Source organism: Pelecanus crispus, chromosome 15, assembly GCF_030463565.1.
Source record: "Pelecanus crispus isolate bPelCri1 chromosome 15, bPelCri1.pri, whole genome shotgun sequence".
Taxonomy (NCBI): Eukaryota; Metazoa; Chordata; class Aves; order Pelecaniformes; family Pelecanidae; genus Pelecanus; species Pelecanus crispus.
In genome coordinates, this window is record NC_134657.1 from 1,445,506 (window position 1) to 1,464,918 (window position 19,413).

A 19,413-nucleotide genomic window follows, 5' to 3' on the forward strand; every position below is an offset into this window, starting at 1 on the left:
GGGGGGATAACACATCTGAGGCCCAAAAATATGAGATTCCCACAGACCCACGTGGCTCTGGCCAGCCAGCCATGGCCCTCTAACCTCTCATTCCCCCTAGCCTTTCAATTAGCTCTTGCCTTCCTGACGACTTCACTCAACACCCAGAGCGATTAGAAGCCAGAGGAAGGCCACGGCTTTGTCTTGAACGATGAGCCAGATTAATCAGCTCCAGTTGCACTGAATTACCCAGTCGGGGCTCACAGCAACAACCTCCGATTCACCGGCAAAGCAGCCAGCATCCCGCTTTCAACCGGGATAATCAGCAAGGACGTGAAAGCCAGATGAATGACTAGGTGAGGGTGGGCTGCCGCCTGTCAGGAGCTGGAATATAAGTCAAAGCACTTTGAAATTAAATCCTCGCTTTGACAGGGAACTAATGCAGAGATTTTAAAGTAGGTGTAATACACTTAGACAGGCATGTGTGCAGCCCAGTGCAAGTTGCCGTGCTTTGAGTGTGTCCTGGCTACACTGAGAGCAGGAAAATGGAGTTGAAAAGACAAAGGGAATTTTGAATAGCTCCAAACCAGCTTGGCAAGATTTTAGAGATGGTAGCAAGAGGTTTTAGTAACGGACCTAACTAACAACGTTGTCGGGAGATTTGGTGCACAGTTGTTGGCTCCTGGGATCTTGGATTTCACACCAAGCAGCCATCTCACATCACTCCTGGCTTTAAATTGAGTCATTTGTGCCCACGTGGACTGCGGGGGATAGATGGAGGCATGGTGGATGGGGGAGAAGATAGGGATCCCCACTGCCCCTCTTGGCCCCCAGGGCGGGTCAGCCATGCCGCTGGCAGTTCCTGGGATTCCCAGCAGTTGACCTTTCTGGACAACTTCAGAAGCAGATTTAAGCCTCAATACTTGGTCAAGCATCACCCTCCACATGCACAGCCCAGAGCCCATCACCGCAGCCCTGGGGCTGGCTGCTCTCCGCAGGGGCCGCCCTGCGGAGACACCAAGGGGGTCTGCACCCTCGTCCCTGCTGCCGGCTCCGGCCGCTGTTCCCTCCTGATAGAAAAACCCCAAACTCCTCTCCTTGCTTGTGAATTTTCAAATGCCAAAATTTGGCATTTACGGCGAACCCTCGGAAGCCGGGATTTGGGGAAATGCCTCCCGCCTGAAGGGGTGGTGCTCAGCGGGGAAGGCAGTGCCGGCGATGCCTCGGCTGCTCCCGGCAATACGGAAACCCGAGGCAGCGCCAGGCCCCATCCCGAGGGCTCCGCTTTCTCACAGCCACGCGGAAATTACCCTAAAAAGCACCAAATGCGAGAGAAAAAAAAAAAAAAAAAACACCTCCTCGCCTCTTGGAGATGTCCCCCTCTCCCCCTGCACCTCAAGGGAGAAGCGAACCCCGCCATGCCCCGGCCCCACCGCACCCACCAAACCCCCCCAGGGGGTCCTGGAGGGTGGGAGGGCGGGGGGGGGGGGGGGGGGGGCTGCAGCGGGGCAGGGGCCGCCGGCCGAGCCCCCGGTGCCCTCCCCGCCGCCGTCCCGCCCCCGGGGGTGTCCCCGGCGGCGGGTCCCGCCCAGGCAGCGGCGGAGCCGGGGCGGCCCCCGGGGCTGCCCCCGCCCCCGGCCCGCCCCCGGCCCGCCGCTCCATCCCGGGATGGGCCGGCCGAGCTGACAGTCGGGCTCGGCGGCCGCCGCGGGCGCATCCACCGGGCAGCGCCCGCCGCCGCTCCTGCCCGGCGCCCACCTGCGGCGGCGGCTGCCCCGGGCGGCGGGGGGGGGCTGCCGCCGCCGGCTCCGCTCGCCCTACCCCTGCCTGCCCTCCCCCTGCCTGCCCTCCAGGATGAGCCCGGAGTATTTCCTGCGCTCCTTGCTGCTCATCATCCTCGCCACCTTCTCGGCCAACGCCAGCAACTGGCTGTGAGTAGCCGCGGGGCGACCGGGGGGGGACCGCCACCACTTGTTGATCCCCCCGGGGGCGGCGGAGCAGGTGCCGCCGGGGTCGGGCAGCATCGGGGCGCGACCCCCCGCAACGATGCCGCTCGGTACCCGGCGGGGCGTCGGGCTTCCATCCCCATCGCGGCGGGTACCCGCTGTCCCCGCTGACCCCCCAAACCGGCGGCGGCAGGGGTCGCAGCCTGCGTCCCCGGGCAGGTGGGCTGCAGGGGATGCCGGCCCTCCCCAGCCGCTCGGGGGTCTTATCGAGGCTGGTCGGACAGCGGCTGGTTATTGAGCCCCTGTCCCCTTTTTGTCCTTAAGATACGAATCCGGACCACGCCGGGGAAGGACGGAGGTCGCGGCATTGGGTCAGAGCAGGGCCCGGGGGTTGGCGAGGTGCCGCGCGAGGGCCAGCGGTCCAGGGAAGGATTTGGCAGTGCTGTGGCGGCCGAGCGTGCCGGCCCCGGGGATTTGCGGCAGGCAGGGCTGCCTGCACCCTGGACCACCATTCGTGGTGGGAGGACGAGCGGCGGGGGGCTGTTGCACAGCGCAGACGAGCCCGGTGACACTGGGAACCCGTTGAACAAACACTGAAATAATGTGTAAGGTAAACAGGGGCGGAAATCGTTCTGGAAAATTCCTGCATGTTTGCCAAGGCGGTGGGACTGTCTTCTGGGGAGACCCCCCCCGCCCTGGGGCAGAGGGGATGGAGCACAACAGCACCTTCCCACCTAACTTTGAACGAAGGCGTCAGTTCCTCCTAATTCGTCTTGTCTGGTGGGAGATGGCACTTCCCCTGCTCCTAGTGTCGCCGGCTGCCGTGAGCTAATTAGTTCCCGGTGCACGCACCCAGCGGACCCGCTCTCAGGCTGGGAACATGAGCCACCTCCATCTCACCTCCCCGGGTCTCCATCAGCAAGGGCAGGTATGCCACGGTCCGGTGGGGAGTCCCTGGAGCTGTTGGCATGAAAGATCCCGAGTGGCTTGTGCCTCTCCCAACACCTGTGCCCAGGTGGGCACAGTCCCACGCGCACATCCCCTGTGTGAGGAGTCCTCTCCGTGCCCGGATATGGCTCCTGTCTCTCCTGCCTTTAGCTTTATCTCGCTGGAGGTTGTGGGACGTGAGTGGGTTTTGGAGGATGCTCCTTACGCCTGGGGAAAGCGCCAGGTCAGCGGCATTCTCCAAGTGTCCTGCCCGTGGGAAAAGGTGCTCGCCCATCGGTAGCTGCCGGGGATGCGTTAGCACTTAGTCCTCCTCCCCTCCTCCTTCGCCAGATGGAGCGACTTGCATGCCACGCGTCTCTGGCAAGCGGTGGGTGGATCATAGCAGCTATCAAGGTGGTCTTTTAAGCTGTCGCGCTTCTGGTGAAGGTATATTGGGAACTGTGGGAGTGTTTTTCCTGCAGGGAGAAAGTCCTGCTGAGGAAGCCCTGCAGGATGATGGCAGGTCCCTGGAGAGGAGCAGCCTCGGCTGCCCCGGGATGGGCACGGGGAAGTGCCCGGCAAAGGGGGATTTCACGAGCGAGGTCGACAAGCCACCCAGCACGGATGCGTGGAGGTGGGACCCCCTGGTCCCCGGCGCTGCACGCAGCTGGGATCGTATTTGGGAAGCCGAGGCTGAGGGGTGGTTCGCCGCAATAGATGGGGAGGGCTGTGTGCAGCCATCCGTGCTGGCGGAGCGAGGGGTGGGCGTGGGGTCTCGGCCGCGGGAGAGCGGAGGGCTCATTCCTGCCAACAGGGGAGGAAAAGCAGATACATTTCAGTGCGTTTGAAAGGAAGGGGGTCAACTTTTTTTGATGTTGCAAATGTATTGTGATAAAAGGATCGTCCCCCGCTCAGTGTTTTTTATTCTTTGCCTTTAGGATTAAGACAATTCCCAAGGTTTATCTTCTCACATCAGAAACAAAGGCTGCCAGAGGCAATAAACAGAGTTAGAAGGATCCCAGGAGTTATCAGATATTCGAGGAATGAGCGTGCCCCGTACGTCTTCGTGAAGCCTCACGCATGTGGGCTCCAGCGTGCTCCGCTTTATCACAGAGCCGCCCGGGCGCTGCCAGCCTGCGCCCAGCACACCGGGGCCGGACCCAGCCTTGCCGGGCGCATATTTCTGCGCATAGGTGTGTGCGCTGGGTGGCAGCGCGCGGTGAAGTTTGCTTTTCCAGAAACCTGCTGGATTAGTGATTAAGCTCAGTTGTGACTTTTTTTTTTTTTTTTTTTTCTCCCTAAAGCTTTTTTCGACCTGTCCGGACTCGCATTCCCCCAGCACTTCGGAGAGACGCTGCTTGCAACACTTGAGCTGAAGGTTTTCTGTAAGCCTGGCTTTGTGGGGAAGGGCTCGTTTTGGCCATGCAAATGGTGTCCTCTGAGCTGCCCCATCCCATAGAACAGGGAGACGGTGTAGGTGTCTCTCGGAGGGATCGCTCCGCTACAGCGACCGTTGAGCTGGAAGGGACTTTGCCAAATCTTTTCATTAAACAGACCAAACCACTTTCTCTCTGGTTAGGAAGCAAACCTCTCAGTGTCTGAGTTTTGGGAGTTGCTGCTTGGCTTGCTGCCTATCCAGAAAACCTCTGTTCTCCAGATCTGAAGAGATGCTCTGTTCCTCCTTCTCGTGAAAGCCTCAGGCTTGCTTTTCCTCCTACTTTTGGAGGCTCAGAGAGTTTTAAAGCCTCCTGCCTCTTTAGGCACAGAATTGTAAAATTAAATAAAGGGCTGTAGTTAGGGCCTTTTACATCTAGGCTGGTTGTGCACGGGAAGGTCCCTGCAGCTTCTGCTTTATCTCTGGAGGAGTCCAGGGACGTGCTTTATACAGGGGAAATAGACAAGTTACTTTCCAAAGCAACTCGCATTTCACAGAGTCAATTCAGCTCTTGAACCTGCACATACAGTAATGTGGTTGAATTTGGAAGCGCATTCTCTCAGTGGTCTAAAACCATCCCAGTGCTGGGGGTGTTTTGTAGAGGGTTTCAGCCAAATGTGCACCTTTCCGAAGGCAGCATGGGAGCACAGGGCTCCGGGTTCAGTGGGAGGCAAGGGGCGAGCAGTCATTAGTTAGTAATTTATTCATTTCTTTATCTATTTTGGAGGGAGGGAAGTCCACCTGAAGGGGTGAGCTAGAAAATGTGCAGAAAGTGGGGTGTGGGTGTAAGCATCCACTAACTGCACATGGCCCTGGGGCTGCTGTGATCTGTAGCTGTTTGGGTGGTTTGCATGATGAGCGTCAATTCCCATGCCTGGAAAGCATCGGATACAACAGGGTAGGGGTCCTTTATGGGTGGGACCCCTAGTTATCAAGCTATCTGGGAATCATTACAGCCTCTCTCCATTTTCTTGCAGCTACAACTGGCTTTGGAGGAGGATCTCCATAGGGACGCTGCATAGTCTGAGATGCGGTTATGCCGCTGCAGAGCAGGGTGTGCCACCAGCAGCTCCATCTACCCCCTATTTACAGGGGTTTAAAACTTCCGTCTGGGCTTGAGACTTGGCTTAAAGGGCCAGGAGCACAGACGGGTTTTTAAACCCTTTAAAAAAATTGGATTTGAGCACTCTGGAAAAGCTTGAAGACCTTACAAGCGTCCGAACAAGCCTGGCTAAGCAGCTGCCGTCTAATAGTAACCACTTTTGAGGACTGGAGAGGGAGGGATAAAAGGAGTTTGGGTTTCTCTGGCCCCCTTTCATCTGAACATCACAAGGTGCTTCGCAAACACAGGGCCCAATTCTCTGTGCTCACCCCTGCCAGCTTTGCAGTGGGGATGTTGCAAGAGCAGCCTGAATGCTCATTTTGTGCCCGTTTGGGTCATTGTGCAATGTAGAGGATTTGGGAAGAAGCATGCCTGGGTCCTACACTTGGTATCCCTCTGTTTTTAAGCCAGAGTTGATTTTTTTGTTGTTAGGTTTTGGTTTTTTTTTTCTTTGAGGTGAGTCTCCCCAGCTTTGGTAGCGGGCAGAGGTCACTTTGCTTTGAGCCTGGCTTGGTTGAATTTCGTACAAGATTCTTTGCGTTGTCGTTGCGACCCTCCCGTCTTCCACCTGGCGAGGAACCGGTCCAGCATTTTCCTGGCAGATGCTGTGTCGCTGCGGTGCTGATTCAGCAGGTGCAGCTAGCTCCAGGGCAGAGCCCCGCTCCCCTCCCTGCGCTCTTGTTTTGTGGTGCGAGGGCAGCGTCAAGAAGGTTCCCCGATAACGTCTGCTCTGGCGGAAGGGATGGCGGATTGCACCGACTGGGTTTGATGGAGAATTTCCTTGCTTTGAGGGCCACTGCGGGGGTGGATGAGTCGCTCTCCACTTCTGGGGTGCCCAGAGCACCTTTGCATTGCTTTGGGGATCCTGCCAGGTCTGGAGGTTGGTGCATGCAACCAGTGGCACCCGTTCCCTAAGGGCATGGGGAGGGAGAGCTAAACCGGCAGCCTTCATTGGAAATACTTTTTAATTTTTATTTATTCATTTATTTATAAGTCTTGCACTTTTGACCAAACCACCTAACATTAGCTCGGTGATGAAAATAGGCCGGCTTTAAGGGTTTCATCCTGCAGAGGCAAGAGACCTCTGCCAGTCCTGGTGCTGGACTTCCAACCAGCCTGGCTTGTCTCTGAGCTCCGGTCCTTTCTGGCAGGAAGTCTTCAGAGCTGCGTTTGCCACGGTGTAGAAGGGATCCGTGCTCTCTGGCTCCTCAGTGGAGATGGGTATTTTTGCCTTTTCTTAAGGAAGCCTCAAATAAAACTATTCCCCAATCTTTAGTAGCAGAGCCTTATTCTAGGGAGGATGATCACAAGTGACATAAAAAACACCCTGCACCCCAGGTTGTGCAGAATTGGATCAGCTCCAAATGCAAGCAACAGCAAGAAGCAGATTTCTTTTTTGCAATGGTTTGCTGTGACTCCATGAGTCAGAACTGGACTTTTGCATTGAAGCAAAAAAAAATGTTTATGTTACTCTGCTGAGAGCTACTGTCCTCTCAATTAAATCATCCTTGTGGATGGAGAGAAATGCATTACAGCCATTTATTTGGGATTTCCTAAAATGACGAAATTGCTGAGCAAACCTGGAGGCTAACAGTTTCCAGGAGGTTCTTCCGTATTTCCTTACAAGTGCAGCAATGCTGGCTCTTATAATACTTGGTGATTTTTTTTTTTTTTTTTTTTTTTTTTTTTTTAAGCTTGAAAGCCTTGTGAATCCACAAAAATCTCAGTCATCCAAGGCTGTTCAAATGGCAGACTCTGGATACAAAGTGCAGGTAACCTCTGTTGGGCTCCAGCCCCAGGGTGTCTGCCCCCCATGCCTGTGGGTGACCCCCAGCAGCATCCTCCAGGCTCTCCAGGAGCTGCTGCCATGCAGCTGGGAAGGTGGCGTGCAGGATCTGGCTGGCTCAGCAGAACTGGAGCCAGTATTGTGCTTTCATGAAATTACTTGGGGAAAAAATTAATTGAGTATCTTGGCCGCTGGAGAGCAGCCTGGGGTCTGTTGCAAGTTGGGTGAGATCAAACTAATCCTGCAGAAGGCTTCTCTTGCCACATATTTGCAAATTCTGATCAAAACTAAAAACTCATCAGATTTTCTCCAACCAGGTCTAGCCTGAAGCACTGGACGAGGGGAATTCCCACAGAGCTCAGGCCGGTGGCCTGTACTTGCCTCCTCTTGCAACAAGGCATTGCTGCTGTACTCGAGCCCTGGAGTAGCTTCTATTGACTTATAAAGGAGGATGCAGCAAAGGTTATTTCCTACACATCCAAAGTAGATTTCCAAAGTGGATGCTGCTCTCAGGGTCTTCCCAGCTTCCACCCTGGTCTTCCCCATCACAAAGTGGAGATGTTGCCCCCGGATGCTCAGGAGGCCAAGAAGCAGCACTGGCTTGGGACCGGCAGCCAGGCCATCATGCTGTCCCCAGAGACTTGCGATGGGGGAGGCAGGCCACCATCACCGGTTGGTGCATGGGTAGATGGGTGTTTGCTAGGTGCACATGCTGTTAGATGCAGGGTCCAAGGTGTGGGGGCACAGGATTTGAGCTGTAGGTTCATCTTTGAGCTCAGGTGGTGGAGCTGCACTCTCAGGCAGGTAATGGTGAGCATGGCAATGCCTCCTCCTGGGAGACTGTTTTGGCAGCTGTTAATTGGAGGTGGAGACGAGGGTGTGAAAAGCACGGTTTCAGCTAAGAGATGAAACATGCAGTCGTTGCGACAGGAAGAACCGAGCCAGAGAGCTGCTTTTCTTCCAGGGAAGAAACCAGGCAGCCTCTCAGATGATGACTTTATAAATCATGGTTTACACTTAGAAGCGATGGAAAGGCAGGATATCTAATCCCAGGAGAGGGATGCCTACTCTCTGGGAGGGACATGTCCTGCTGCAGAGCCATTGGCTGGATAAGGGCAACCTTGCAGGTTGCAGGTCTCCAGCAGATCCTGACAGGAACATGCCCCAGTTGGCAGACCTGCCGAACCATGCCAAGGATGTGGGTGCTACGTACGAGCCTGGCCATGCTGGCACAGGGATAGTGGTCCTAAGCCCAGTGTGGGACACCACGAGAAAGCACAGGGGCTCTCTGGCCCACCTAGAGCATCCTTTGACCTGCCATCCCAGGGATGTCTCTTCATGCCTTCTCTCTGCATGGAAGGGGAAAGCAACAAGGAAAAGATGATCCCCTTCTCCACAGCTGCAGGATGGCTCCTTGCAGTGGCTGGTCAGTACCTCTCTCTGCATGCATCTATCTGTCCCTCTTCATGCACTTTTGGTTTTTCCATCCTAAACAAGCCTTTTCTTCTTCCTCAGAAGAAACCTGTCTGCACAAGGCAGTCTCAATCCTAAGTACAAGCCTGAGTCCCTGGCTGGCGATACATCCAGCCACAAGAGGCGCAGAGATACGCTGCTGATCCAGGCTGACTTTGTTCCTCCACGAGCAAGGAGGATGTTTGCAGAGGCTGCCTCTCAGAGAGGAGCAGAGCTGAAGTATCTTTTTAATTTAAGACTTGAACAAGACTTCTGTGGCCTTGGCCAGGCAGGTATCCCAGGCAGGTTGAGTGTTTGCTGAACAGGGTGAAGCTTCTGAGCTCATCTGACTTCTCAGCATCTCTAAGAGATACATCAGTGATGCCACTGGCCTGGGTCTGACTGTTACCATCTTCAGCAAAATATTCCCCAAATGAGACAATACAAAGAGTTCTCACACTTGAAACTCATTTGTTTAAATAAAGAAACACCAGAGATTTCTGCTTTCTCCAAGATGTCTGCTACATCTTCCCTGACCTGCCTCTATTGAGAATTTGTCAATGACTCAAATTTCTACACCTTTCCACAGCAGGGAATCCCCACCCCTCTCCTTCTGGCTCTATCTGCCAACTGCCATGGCTCTTCCGATGCCTTCTTGTCATTCCACCAATTATTCTTCCTCCTGAAATTATTGTCATTTTTATTTAAGTAGGGCTTTCCCCCTCACCCCCCCTTTTCAAAGCTCCCTGGATTTGAGGCTTCCTTATTTGCCATCTTGCAGGGTGGATCAACTGCAGCTGCTTAAATTACGGGGCTTCAATCTTGATCTATATACTGTGGCTGGAAAAAAAAGGAAGTGCTTTCCATCAGTTTTATGTTAAATCAGTGACTTTTAATAAAAGGGAGCTTGCTCTGTGAGTGACTCATCTGGATTTAAAGGCAGGAGAAAAGAAACATAAATGCCATGATGAAGCAAGAAGACAAAACTTTAACAAATGGCTTGGGCAGCAGCTCACCCCTTGAAACGTCCTTTGCCCAATCTTGGAAAAGGATGAAAATATGCCATTATTTGGGTTTTTTTCCACAAGCAGGGCTGTTTTGAGGCTGCATGTGAGACTTAAGTCGTAATCTAGAGCTCTGTGCAGCTCTGCACAGCAATCAAGATGTGATATCGGGATGGAGATCTGCACTGAGACCTTGCAGAGGGCAGGAGCTGTTGGGTTTCCTCCTGTTGTGCCTGTCTTGCTGCGTGTGCAGGTAGACAAAGGCTTTGTCTGTGGCTTCTACTGCCTCAGTCCAGGAAAACGAAGTTTGGAGCAAGGTCCTCGTTAAGGACCAGGCGAAGTGGTAGAGCTGGGTTTCCATGGTGACCGTGGGATGCTGCGGATGGGTTTGGTGCCTTGCTTGGGCTCCACAGCCCTGAGGAACACTCTGTGAGTTGCAGGGTGGAAGCACCTTTGAGTGCTTCTGAGGGCAGAGCATGTTTCTCGGCTCTTATCTTGCTCTCCAGCTGCCCCAGAGGTGGGTAAAGAGGCGAGATGTTCCTGCCTGGTGCCCCTGAATGTGGTGTGGAGAGATGCCATGTGAAAGCCTTGAAGCTGAGGTCCTTCAGCAAAGGTCCTTCCTTACATCCTTGACTCAACCTCTGGATCCTTCCTGGACCAGGGACCAGGATGGGAACCTTCCCCCACCAAAAAGAGGCGCCTCGTTTGGAAAGCAGTGGTGGTACTCATGGGATGTAGCAGACTGGTAGCAAGCTGGGAGTTTGATGGGGCCATGGCGTTTCAGGCACAGTTGCCTCCATCCCCAAGGAGAGGCAGAGACGCACAGGCCGAGGAGGGATGATGGCATACAGAGGATCTGTCATGGGGGAGAGAGGCCAGAGCACCGTTCTGGATAACTTCATCTTATTTGCCTGCCTTGCAAAACAAATTACCAGACGTGTTCTTGGAGAGCTGTACCTATCTTTGAAGCATCCTTGGCCTTCATTTTATCATCCCAAACAGCATTAAATGCTTGTTGGGGAGGCATCTTATCAGGTGCATCTACTTGGAAAAACTTGAAAGGCCCTTGTCAGACTTTTCTTCATGTGTGCTTTGAATTTATAGCTCCCCATTGCCTGGAGAAACCCACGGAGCTGGGAAATATATTAGAAAAGGAGATGATGCCCCCATCCTGAGCAGAGCTGATATATTAATGTGGTTGTTACACCTGCGGCACGGCTCTCTCCTGCCAAGGTGCCTGCAGCCAGACTGGGCACTGACTCATCAGCAGGACCGGCCATGCTGCTTTGCTGGAGCTGGTTCCATGGTGTGATAAATGCTGCTTAAGGTGCAGGAGGAGGGAAAAAAAAACCAAATCAGTACAATGGGTTAGTACTGGAGGCAGAATCTGGTTTTCTTGGCTCCCAGGCTCAAAGCTGATCAACCGACCCACAGTGTCTTGGGATGAATCTCACCACTCTGCCGTGTGTCAGCTTCCCCATGCCCAAACCCAAATGATGGCTGGACCTGGGAGGGGACAGAACTGTCACAGTCACTCTGGGCTTGCTTGGCATCAAACATCCTCAAAGCTCCTGCAGGTGGTTTTCTGCCTTCATCCTGGGTCAGCCAAGTGCAGCAAGATGCCAGAACAGCAATTGTCACACCCTGTGTCCAGGACCGCAGCACAGGAATGGGGACACTCATTGCATGGTGTGGGAGCCAGCAGAAAGGTGACAGCCCTGGGTTTGGCCACGGTGGGGCTTCCAAGCCAGCTGTGTGCGTCAGGGAGCGACGCGGCTGGTCCTCTGCAAACAGGGCTGTGCCCTTGGAGGAGCAGAAAGCCTTGGGCAAAGATGCTTAGCTGGTATAAAGGCTAGAAAAGAACTTGGCTCTGAAACCATGGCAGCCTGCTGCTTCCCGCTGTCCGAGAGGCATTGCATCAAGTGATCTCCACGCATAAAGAAAGCTGAATGCTTTTGACAGCTCGCCATGCAGACTCCCCATGGACGCTGCAAGCCAAGCCGGCTTTCTCACCGTCTCCCACGGCCCCCCAGTTGTAAGCATGAAACCAAGCTGGTGAATAATTCTGCTGATGCACAGAATAGAAAATCCTGTTCTCTCCTCCTGGGGCAAACTGGCAGGGCTAATGGGAGGAAGAGGCTGTGACAACTTGATTTTGTGGCTGAAGTCAGCAGATCTGGCTCCTGGGACACATGGGAACAGGCAGGGAGCAGGAGCCACTTTTGCACAGTCACTTCTCGGAGGCGAGCAGGGCTTCAAAGGAAAAATTCTTAGCAGGATGTCGCAACTTGGGAGGAGGAGGAAAAAAACAAGCAAACAAAAAAACCCACAAGCTCTGTAGGGCTGGGAAATGCAGAGTCAAGGAATGAGGTTTCCAAAAACTCTTCGCTCAGTACTCGCATCTCTCGGTGCAGATGAGGTAGCAACATGAGCTGACACCGGCGATTCCTGAGGATGTTAAAGCTTGGTGTGGTCAGTGGGTGCAAACGTGAGTTTTGCCTATCCAATGCAGAGGTCTCCCTTCTCCACGGCAGGATGGGGCTCTACCGGTAGCAGTGTCACTTAAAGTGGGTACCAGCAGCCACGGGAAGGAGGGAGGCTCAGCTAGGCACATGCCAGCACAGGCACAGCTAGAGGATCCGGGCTTATTCAACAGCCTGACCAAGCTGTGTGGGTCTATCTTAAAACCCCTCTGGGATCCAGATGCTGCGGCAGGAAGACCGACCTGGGAAATGGGCAAGCACGCACATGTGCAGGGCATGGTGGGTTGGGATACTGGGATGTGCAGGAGGCACCATCGTGCCCACATGCTCAGTGGGGAGACGCCAAGAGCTTGCGGGGTGCTTGCCCCAAAAGGGTAAGGTTCCTCTTCTTCCTAATGCTGTCACTTGAGGGCAGCTCTGTAACTCCTTCTGCTGAGTTCCTTCTGGGACACCTTTCCATGGTGATGGAAAGCAGACCACATAGTCACCTCCACGCAGGGCCAGTTTTTTCCGGGTCAGCAAAGACCTCGTGGCCATGTTCAGGAGCTGGGCTGGTAGAGGAGGTGCCCAGCGTGTGCAGGCTCCCGACTCTGTCCTCCCCACTTCAAGCCCTGCTCGAATCCCAAGTGGCAGGAAACCTGGCAGCTCCCAGAGGCCATCATGCCTGCTGGAGGCTGGGGGAGCTAAAAGTAGGCTCCAGGAGGGAAGTGGTTTGGAGGGTGATGTTTGTCAGTGATGAGCACACAGCCACGCTGCGGGAGCAGTGTGGCAGCTGGAGCTGGCAGCCGAGCGCCTGTCCTGCTTGTTTTGGCTGACTTCAGAGACCTCTGGCTTCTCCTAGTAGCACTTGGATGTGCCGGTACTCAGGAGACCTGACCGGGCATATTCAGACAACGCCGAAAATATCTTCCTTGCAGGCAACAGAGGCAAAGGGGAGCCAGCAGTTGGGCTCCCCAAGAGAAAGGGGACCGGGCTGCAGAGGGATGGTTGTTTTGCTTGGGCTTTCTCTCTGACAGCCAAAAACGCATCCTGTGGAGCCACCGCAGTGACACATTTAAGGTGACCCCAGATGGGCACCAGGTCTCAGCTACGGAGGGGATGAGAGGCCAGGTCTCCTCACTTTCTGCGGTGCAGGGTGTCCCAGCAGAACATGGGTTCATGCTCCCCCATCCCTTGCCTCCTAACCCATTGTGCTGGCTGTCGCGGCAGGTACCTGGCAAAGTTGTCTTCAGTGGGGAGCATCTCCGAGGAGGAGACCTGCGAGAAGCTGAAGGGCTTGATCCAGCGCCAGGTGCAGATGTGCAAGAGGAACCTGGAGGTGATGGACTCGGTGCGGCGCGGAGCCCAGCTGGCCATCGAGGAGTGCCAGTACCAGTTCCGCAACCGACGATGGAACTGCTCCACACTGGACACGCTGCCCGTCTTCGGCAAGGTGGTAACGCAAGGTGAGCAGGGAGGACGTGCCTGGGGTGCTGCTGCATGGGAGAATGGCTACCGCAGCGGTCCGGTGGGCTGCAGGTGGGTTTTGCTTGCTTGCCCCTGAGCCAGTGGTGGGAGCAGCCCAGTGCTGGATCTTGGGGCTGACAGGTCTTCCCTGGGCATTTCAGCAGGGCTCTTTTGACTGTATTAGGGGCAGCATATCCAGGCCCTTGCAGTTCCTTGCAGCTGCTGGGTGCTTCCTCTCCTAAACCTTTTTCACACCCAGCAGGTGCCCATCACATAGAGGCACCAGCCCGGGGCATCCAGAGAACCTGGACCTTTTGCAAGGACATGCTAAGTTCGAGCAGGGACCTAAAGTCACCCTGCGGTCTAATCTCTGCCCTGCCAAGCCCAGGAGCTTTGCTCCACAAAGCCGTGGCTGCAGTGGGGTGCTGGATTTATTTGGTCTCTTCTCTGGGCAGCGCTGAAGCAGTGACCGCTGCCAGACTGGCGCACCGCTCTCAAGCGGAGCCGTCTGCGGGTGAGACCTTGGGAGGACAGCCCTCTGCCGCCCGATGCGAGTAAAACACATGGCAGCTGGACCCTCTGAGGACAGCATCATCGCCCACCACCACCCAGCTGTCAGCCTTCAGGGGGGATTTATGGCCAGGGCAGCCCCCAACCCCTCCAATCCCAGCTGTATGCAGGTGTCCTGGAGGCACAGGGCTGTGAGCAAACCAAGCAAGGACCCAGAGCATCGGGGTGAGGAGACAGAGGGGAAAGCCCCTCTGCAACCCCTGGAGACCACCGAAGCGGCCCTTGCCTCCCCTCAGGTGCCGCCGCTATCTCTGATGCATCATCTCGCTTCCCATCCCAGGACCCATAGACCAAAGCCTCCCCCCCGGCTCCTTGTTTGACTTTCCTCCCCTCAACACAGGGGTGAAGATCTCTTCTTGTTAAGGTTCAGGGACTGGAAATACCAGAAATACCAGAAACTAAAAGTCGTCTCTTTTTAGGCAGCCACAGCACAAACCGACCAACACGATCCTACTATTAACCTCGATTAACTTGGAGGCGGTTCAGTCCCCGCACTGGCTGGGTCCTCCCCAGCCACTGCCGCCCAGGCCAGATTACAGCTGGGTCACCAAAGTCTGGGCTGCGACCACCAAAGTAGCTGCCCTGTGTCTAACCGGCGAGCTGGGGCGATGTCTGCTTGCAAGCCATCCCCCCTCTACCCCTAGCATGGGACTACCCCAAATGCCAACCCTCCTTGCTCTGAAACGGAGGGGCTGTGTCCCCATCCAGCCTCAGAAGACGGTGGAGATTTGGGTGTTGCAAGAGCTGATCCCTGGCCACGCCGCCCCGTGTGTTTATGCCCGGGGCTGTCCCCTGACTTCCCAAACAAGCTCTTTCTAACCATGTGGCACCACACAGGTAGACGCAAGAGCTGGGATGGGGCTGCACACTGGGGACCAGCGTGGTTTTGCAAGGCGCTTTAGGAGCAGAGTCGGGTTTTGCTGGGTAGTTTGGGAGGTGCTGGGAGCTACAGCACCCTGTGTGAGAGGATGGCAAGGATCTGCAGCTGCAGGGGATGTTCCTGGATGTGGAAAGCAGCCGACTATTTTGGATGCAGGAGAGATTTCATGGCAGAGGTGCCCTACAAGCACCAGGCAACACAGTCTCTCCATATAAGCTCTGGAGAGCTCTCCCCACATTGGCAATACAGCCTTTGCATCTCCCTCATTGCCAGGTTATAATTTGCCCATCGTATTCATGTTTTTAACCTTGTGGGGCAGTTCCCAGCTCCTTGACTATTGCAAGATAGGGCTCTCACTGCTGCAGGTGATCTCCCAGCATCAAGGTGTCTCTGCTGAGTCTGCTCCAGGCTTGGCACTAAGCAAACAGCATGCCTGGCAGTGGGGAGGATGAGTGTCCTGCATGGGGTACCCCATCTTGGGAGGAAGAGATGGAGCAAAAGGCTTGACTTGATAGCTCTGCATAGCATGTTTTGCTGAGAGCCAGTTTTCAGACCAGCTTTTCAGGGGGGTTACGTGCAAAACGAGCGTTAGGAGGGAAGAGGAACAGAGGCTCATGCAACAGCCCACCAAGGGCCTTTGGCCACCTGGCTGCACACCCTCCAGAAAGCCCTCTCGTGTGTCTCGGACTCACTGCCAGATTTCCCACCATCGTTTGTGCTGTTGCAGGGACACGGGAGGCAGCATTCGTCTATGCCATCTCTTCGGCAGGGGTGGCCTTCGCGGTGACCCGAGCCTGCAGCAGCGGCGAGCTGGACAAGTGTGGATGTGACCGCACGGTGCAGGGGGGCAGCCCACAGGGTGAGCATGCAAAGGCTGGGGACGGGGCAATCGAGCGGGGATGCAAAACGGCCAAGCATGAAAATGCCTGTTCTCTGGAGCCATCCAGAAAGGAGGTAAAAGTTTAAAAAAAAAAAAAAAAAAAAAAAAGACTCCTGTTAGTCTATGTGAGTCCCTCAAAAGGCATCTGGGAGCATCAACTATGGGACAGAGAAAGCATCTTGTCCATGTCCGTTCCCCCCAAGGGCCACAGTCCCCAGTGTCCCCAATCCCCTCGGCAGCCCAGCCTAGTGGGTAGCAAGACAGAAGAGGGGGCAGGTCAGCTGTATGTTAGCAAGAGCAGGGCTGGAGAGGACGAGTGAGGCAGGCTGGCATCTGTCTCATCCGTGCTCTCTGCCTTAGGCTTCCAGTGGTCAGGCTGCTCCGATAACATCGCCTACGGCGTGGCCTTCTCGCAGTCCTTCGTCGACGTCCGCGAGAGGAGCAAAGGGGCTTCTTCCAACAGAGCGTTAATGAACCTCCACAACAACGAGGCAGGGAGGAAGGTAATGGTGAGGGGAAAACCTGGGCAGCCGGTGCAGCTCTGCAGCATCCCAGCTGGGGTCTGCAGCCACTGCTGGAGCCTGTTGGGTATTCATTTAATCCCACCAGACCCCGTACGTCACACCCTTCTTGCTGTGTCCATCCCGAGCTGACTGTCCCGTCTCGTTTCTCGTGTCTGCTCCTCCAGGCGATCCTGAACAACATGCGGGTGGAGTGCAAGTGTCATGGCGTGTCAGGTTCGTGCGAGTTCAAGACATGCTGGAAAGCCATGCCCCCCTTCCGCAAAGTGGGCAACGTCCTGAAGGAGAAATTCGATGGTGCCACGGAGGTTGAGCAGAGCGAGATCGGATCCACCAAAGTGCTGGTGCCCAAAAACTCCCAGTTCAAGCCGCACACGGACGAGGACCTCGTCTACCTGGACTCCAGTCCTGACTTCTGTGACCATGACCTCAAGAACGGGGTGCTGGGCACCAGTGGCCGGCAGTGCAACAAGACCTCCAAGGCTATCGATGGCTGCGAGCTGATGTGCTGCGGCCGGGGCTTTCATACGGACGAAGTGGAAGTTGTGGAAAGGTGCAGCTGCAAATTCCACTGGTGCTGCTCCGTCAAATGCAAACCCTGCCATCGGGTGGTGGAAATCCATACGTGCCGGTGATGCATGGAGGGGAGCGCCCATCCGTCCCCCTCTCTAACTGACCCTGCTTCTCCCTTGCCCCACGGCCAGGACTGAGGAAGTAACCCAGACGCTACAGGGAGAGTGCAGCTCTTTACAGAGACAGAGCCCCAGAGGAAAACAGATTTTAAAGAAAAAAAAAATATTTAAAGTTTCAAAAAATTGATCATTGTTGGCTTTTTTTATTTTGTTTTGTTTGCTTGCTTTATTTATTACTGAAGCCAGAGCCCCTCGGTGTCCTGTGCCAGCAGGGACGTGTCTGCTCTCGGCGCCTGGCTGGGGACCTGCGTGATGCCTGCTCTCATCAGATGAGCTCCTGCTGACTCTGGAGCATTGCAAACGGGAGGTGTTTAAACCGAGGCTAGTGTTAGGCACTCGGTACCTTCTATCACAGTTATTTTTATTTGTTTAAGGCATGCGCTGAGCATCCCAGAGCGCTGCTTGCCTTGGCGGAGCCTCAGGCGGGGATGGAGCGCAGCCAGCATGTGCAGCCAGGTGTGTTGCAGAGGATGGGCAGATGGTGACGGGGTGGCACTGTCCCTGGGGGTTAAGCTCAATGCAGGGAGAGCCCAGCCAGGGTGATCCGTATGTTGGGGGGACGTGGGACACTCCTGCATCCCCTTGGTGTGGGATGCTCTATGGCCTCCTGGGTATTGGATGGATTTTGGGGCAGCTCCAGTGGCCACTCTGATTTACAGAAGCTCCGCAGCAGCTGCCCAGGGCTGTCAGAGGATGTAGTGTTCCTACCATGCTCTCCTTCCCCTTGCAAGCCCCCTTCCCCCCTCACTTCTCCAGCATCTTGTTCAGCCGGAGACTGGGAAGAGGGTCCAGAGAGGCCATGGTGCCTGCAATCCAATGACTCTTAATGCAGCTGGGAGCTGATGGAAGAAAATCCCAGGAGATTTCTTTTCTTCTGTCCCATAATTGCCCCCACCTTGCTCACCAGCATCCCACAACCAGGTCTCCTCTATCTTCCTCCACGTGCCTGTTCTCCACACCTGGAGAGGGCTCTGGGGACAGTCCCCATCCTGCTGGCTGCTGAGAAAAGCAAAAGTATGAAGTGGAGCAATTGTTTGGGGTGGGGGAAAGATGCTGCTGGGGGGAAAGGCACTGCTCGCGCTCTGCTGCGACCCTCGGGCAGCAGGAGAGGGGGCTGAGCCGGAGGGATGCTACCATGTGTGCCCCAACCGCCGGAATTTAGTGCAGCAGGGCCCCAGCTGCCCTGTCTTGCTCCCCGCAGGCTGGCCTGGAGCGATGCCATGAGGATAACGCGCTGTCCTACCCGCTCCGGCTTCCCTTCTGCCTGGGATCGGGTTAGTGCAGAGTCCTTGCTGCCGGGCTGCAGGACAAAATATTTGGAGAACTAATAAGCAGAGGGGCACTGCGAGGGGAGGTGGAAAGCGAACTGGTTCCTCTCTCCCTCACCCACTTGTCTGCAAGTCGAGAGGCAAAAAGGGAGTGGAGAAAAACCTCTAAATGGCACCTCGAGCCAACAGGAACATCTGCCCACGGTGCGGCAAGGAGTCGGCATGGGGTGGCATTGCTGAGCCCTCTTGTACAAGCTGGGAGCTCCCTGCGTGGTCCAGAAAAGCCCAGAGCTGAGACCATCACCCTCTGGGCGGGGGGGGTGGGCTTTGCAGACCTGCAGTCTTGTTTCTCTTCATTGCTTCATCTTGAGAGGGGAAAGGTTGGGGGAACACGCAGACGTACGTTAAATCCCGTCTGTGCTGTGGCAGTGATGGGCTGGGGGAGAGTCTGTGGTCGCTGGAAGGCCTCCAGACAGCGTCCGGCTGGAAGGCTGCTGACAGCTGACTTGAAGCAGCATGGGGCGAGGGAGGTTTGCATCGAGGCATCCCCCCAGTACCCCCCGCCTGCCTTCCTCCTGCCTGCCCAGCCCCATCTCCAAAACACCTTCAGCAAAGGGTGCCGGGTGGTGGGCGGACTGACACCTGGGGGAGACCCCGAGGTGGAGCCACCCTGGGTTGATCCACTTCGGTGCAAACCAGAGATCTCCTTGTCAGAGCAACACAGAGTGGGGGTTGCCTCTTTCAATGGCTCGGTTGGCCAAGGGTGCAGTATTAAATCCTCAGGGGAGGAACGAAGCTTCACACCCCTCCCCAGCTCCATCTCTTTAGCCCCCCAAGGCTGCAAGTTCTCAAGTACCTTGGAGACTGTTCCTCCTCTTCCCAGCTCATGCAGAGGAGGCCACAGACCTCAGGCCACTGGCCAAGTTTTCTGCTCATTGTCCATCTAGGATGAAGGCCAAAGCTGAACAAGACAATCCAGATCAGTGTGGAGATAATCTCTGCGCAAGGGATTTTTTCAAGCTGCGATGAAAGCTGAGCCCTG

General features: G+C 55.4%; 1 protein-coding gene across 2 annotated transcripts; it reads left to right on the top strand.

Annotated features, from left to right (window-relative positions):
* Positions 1 to 1,833: 1,833 nt before the first annotated feature.
* Positions 1,834 to 17,046, top strand: WNT4 (Wnt family member 4). 2 transcript variants are annotated; one of them, XM_075721658.1, is made up of 5 exons: positions 1,834 to 1,910; positions 13,324 to 13,559; positions 15,738 to 15,869; positions 16,251 to 16,393; positions 16,579 to 17,046. In XM_075721658.1, the coding sequence occupies exons 1-5, from the start codon at positions 1,834 to 1,836 to the stop codon at positions 17,044 to 17,046; spliced, it is 1,056 nt and encodes a 351-aa protein (XP_075577773.1). The 2 variants fall into 2 exon arrangements, with proteins under 2 accessions (XP_075577773.1, XP_075577774.1); XM_075721659.1 differs by lacking the exon at positions 1,834 to 1,910 and adding an exon at positions 3,979 to 4,045.
* The last annotated feature ends 2,367 nt before the right edge of the window (positions 17,047 to 19,413 follow it).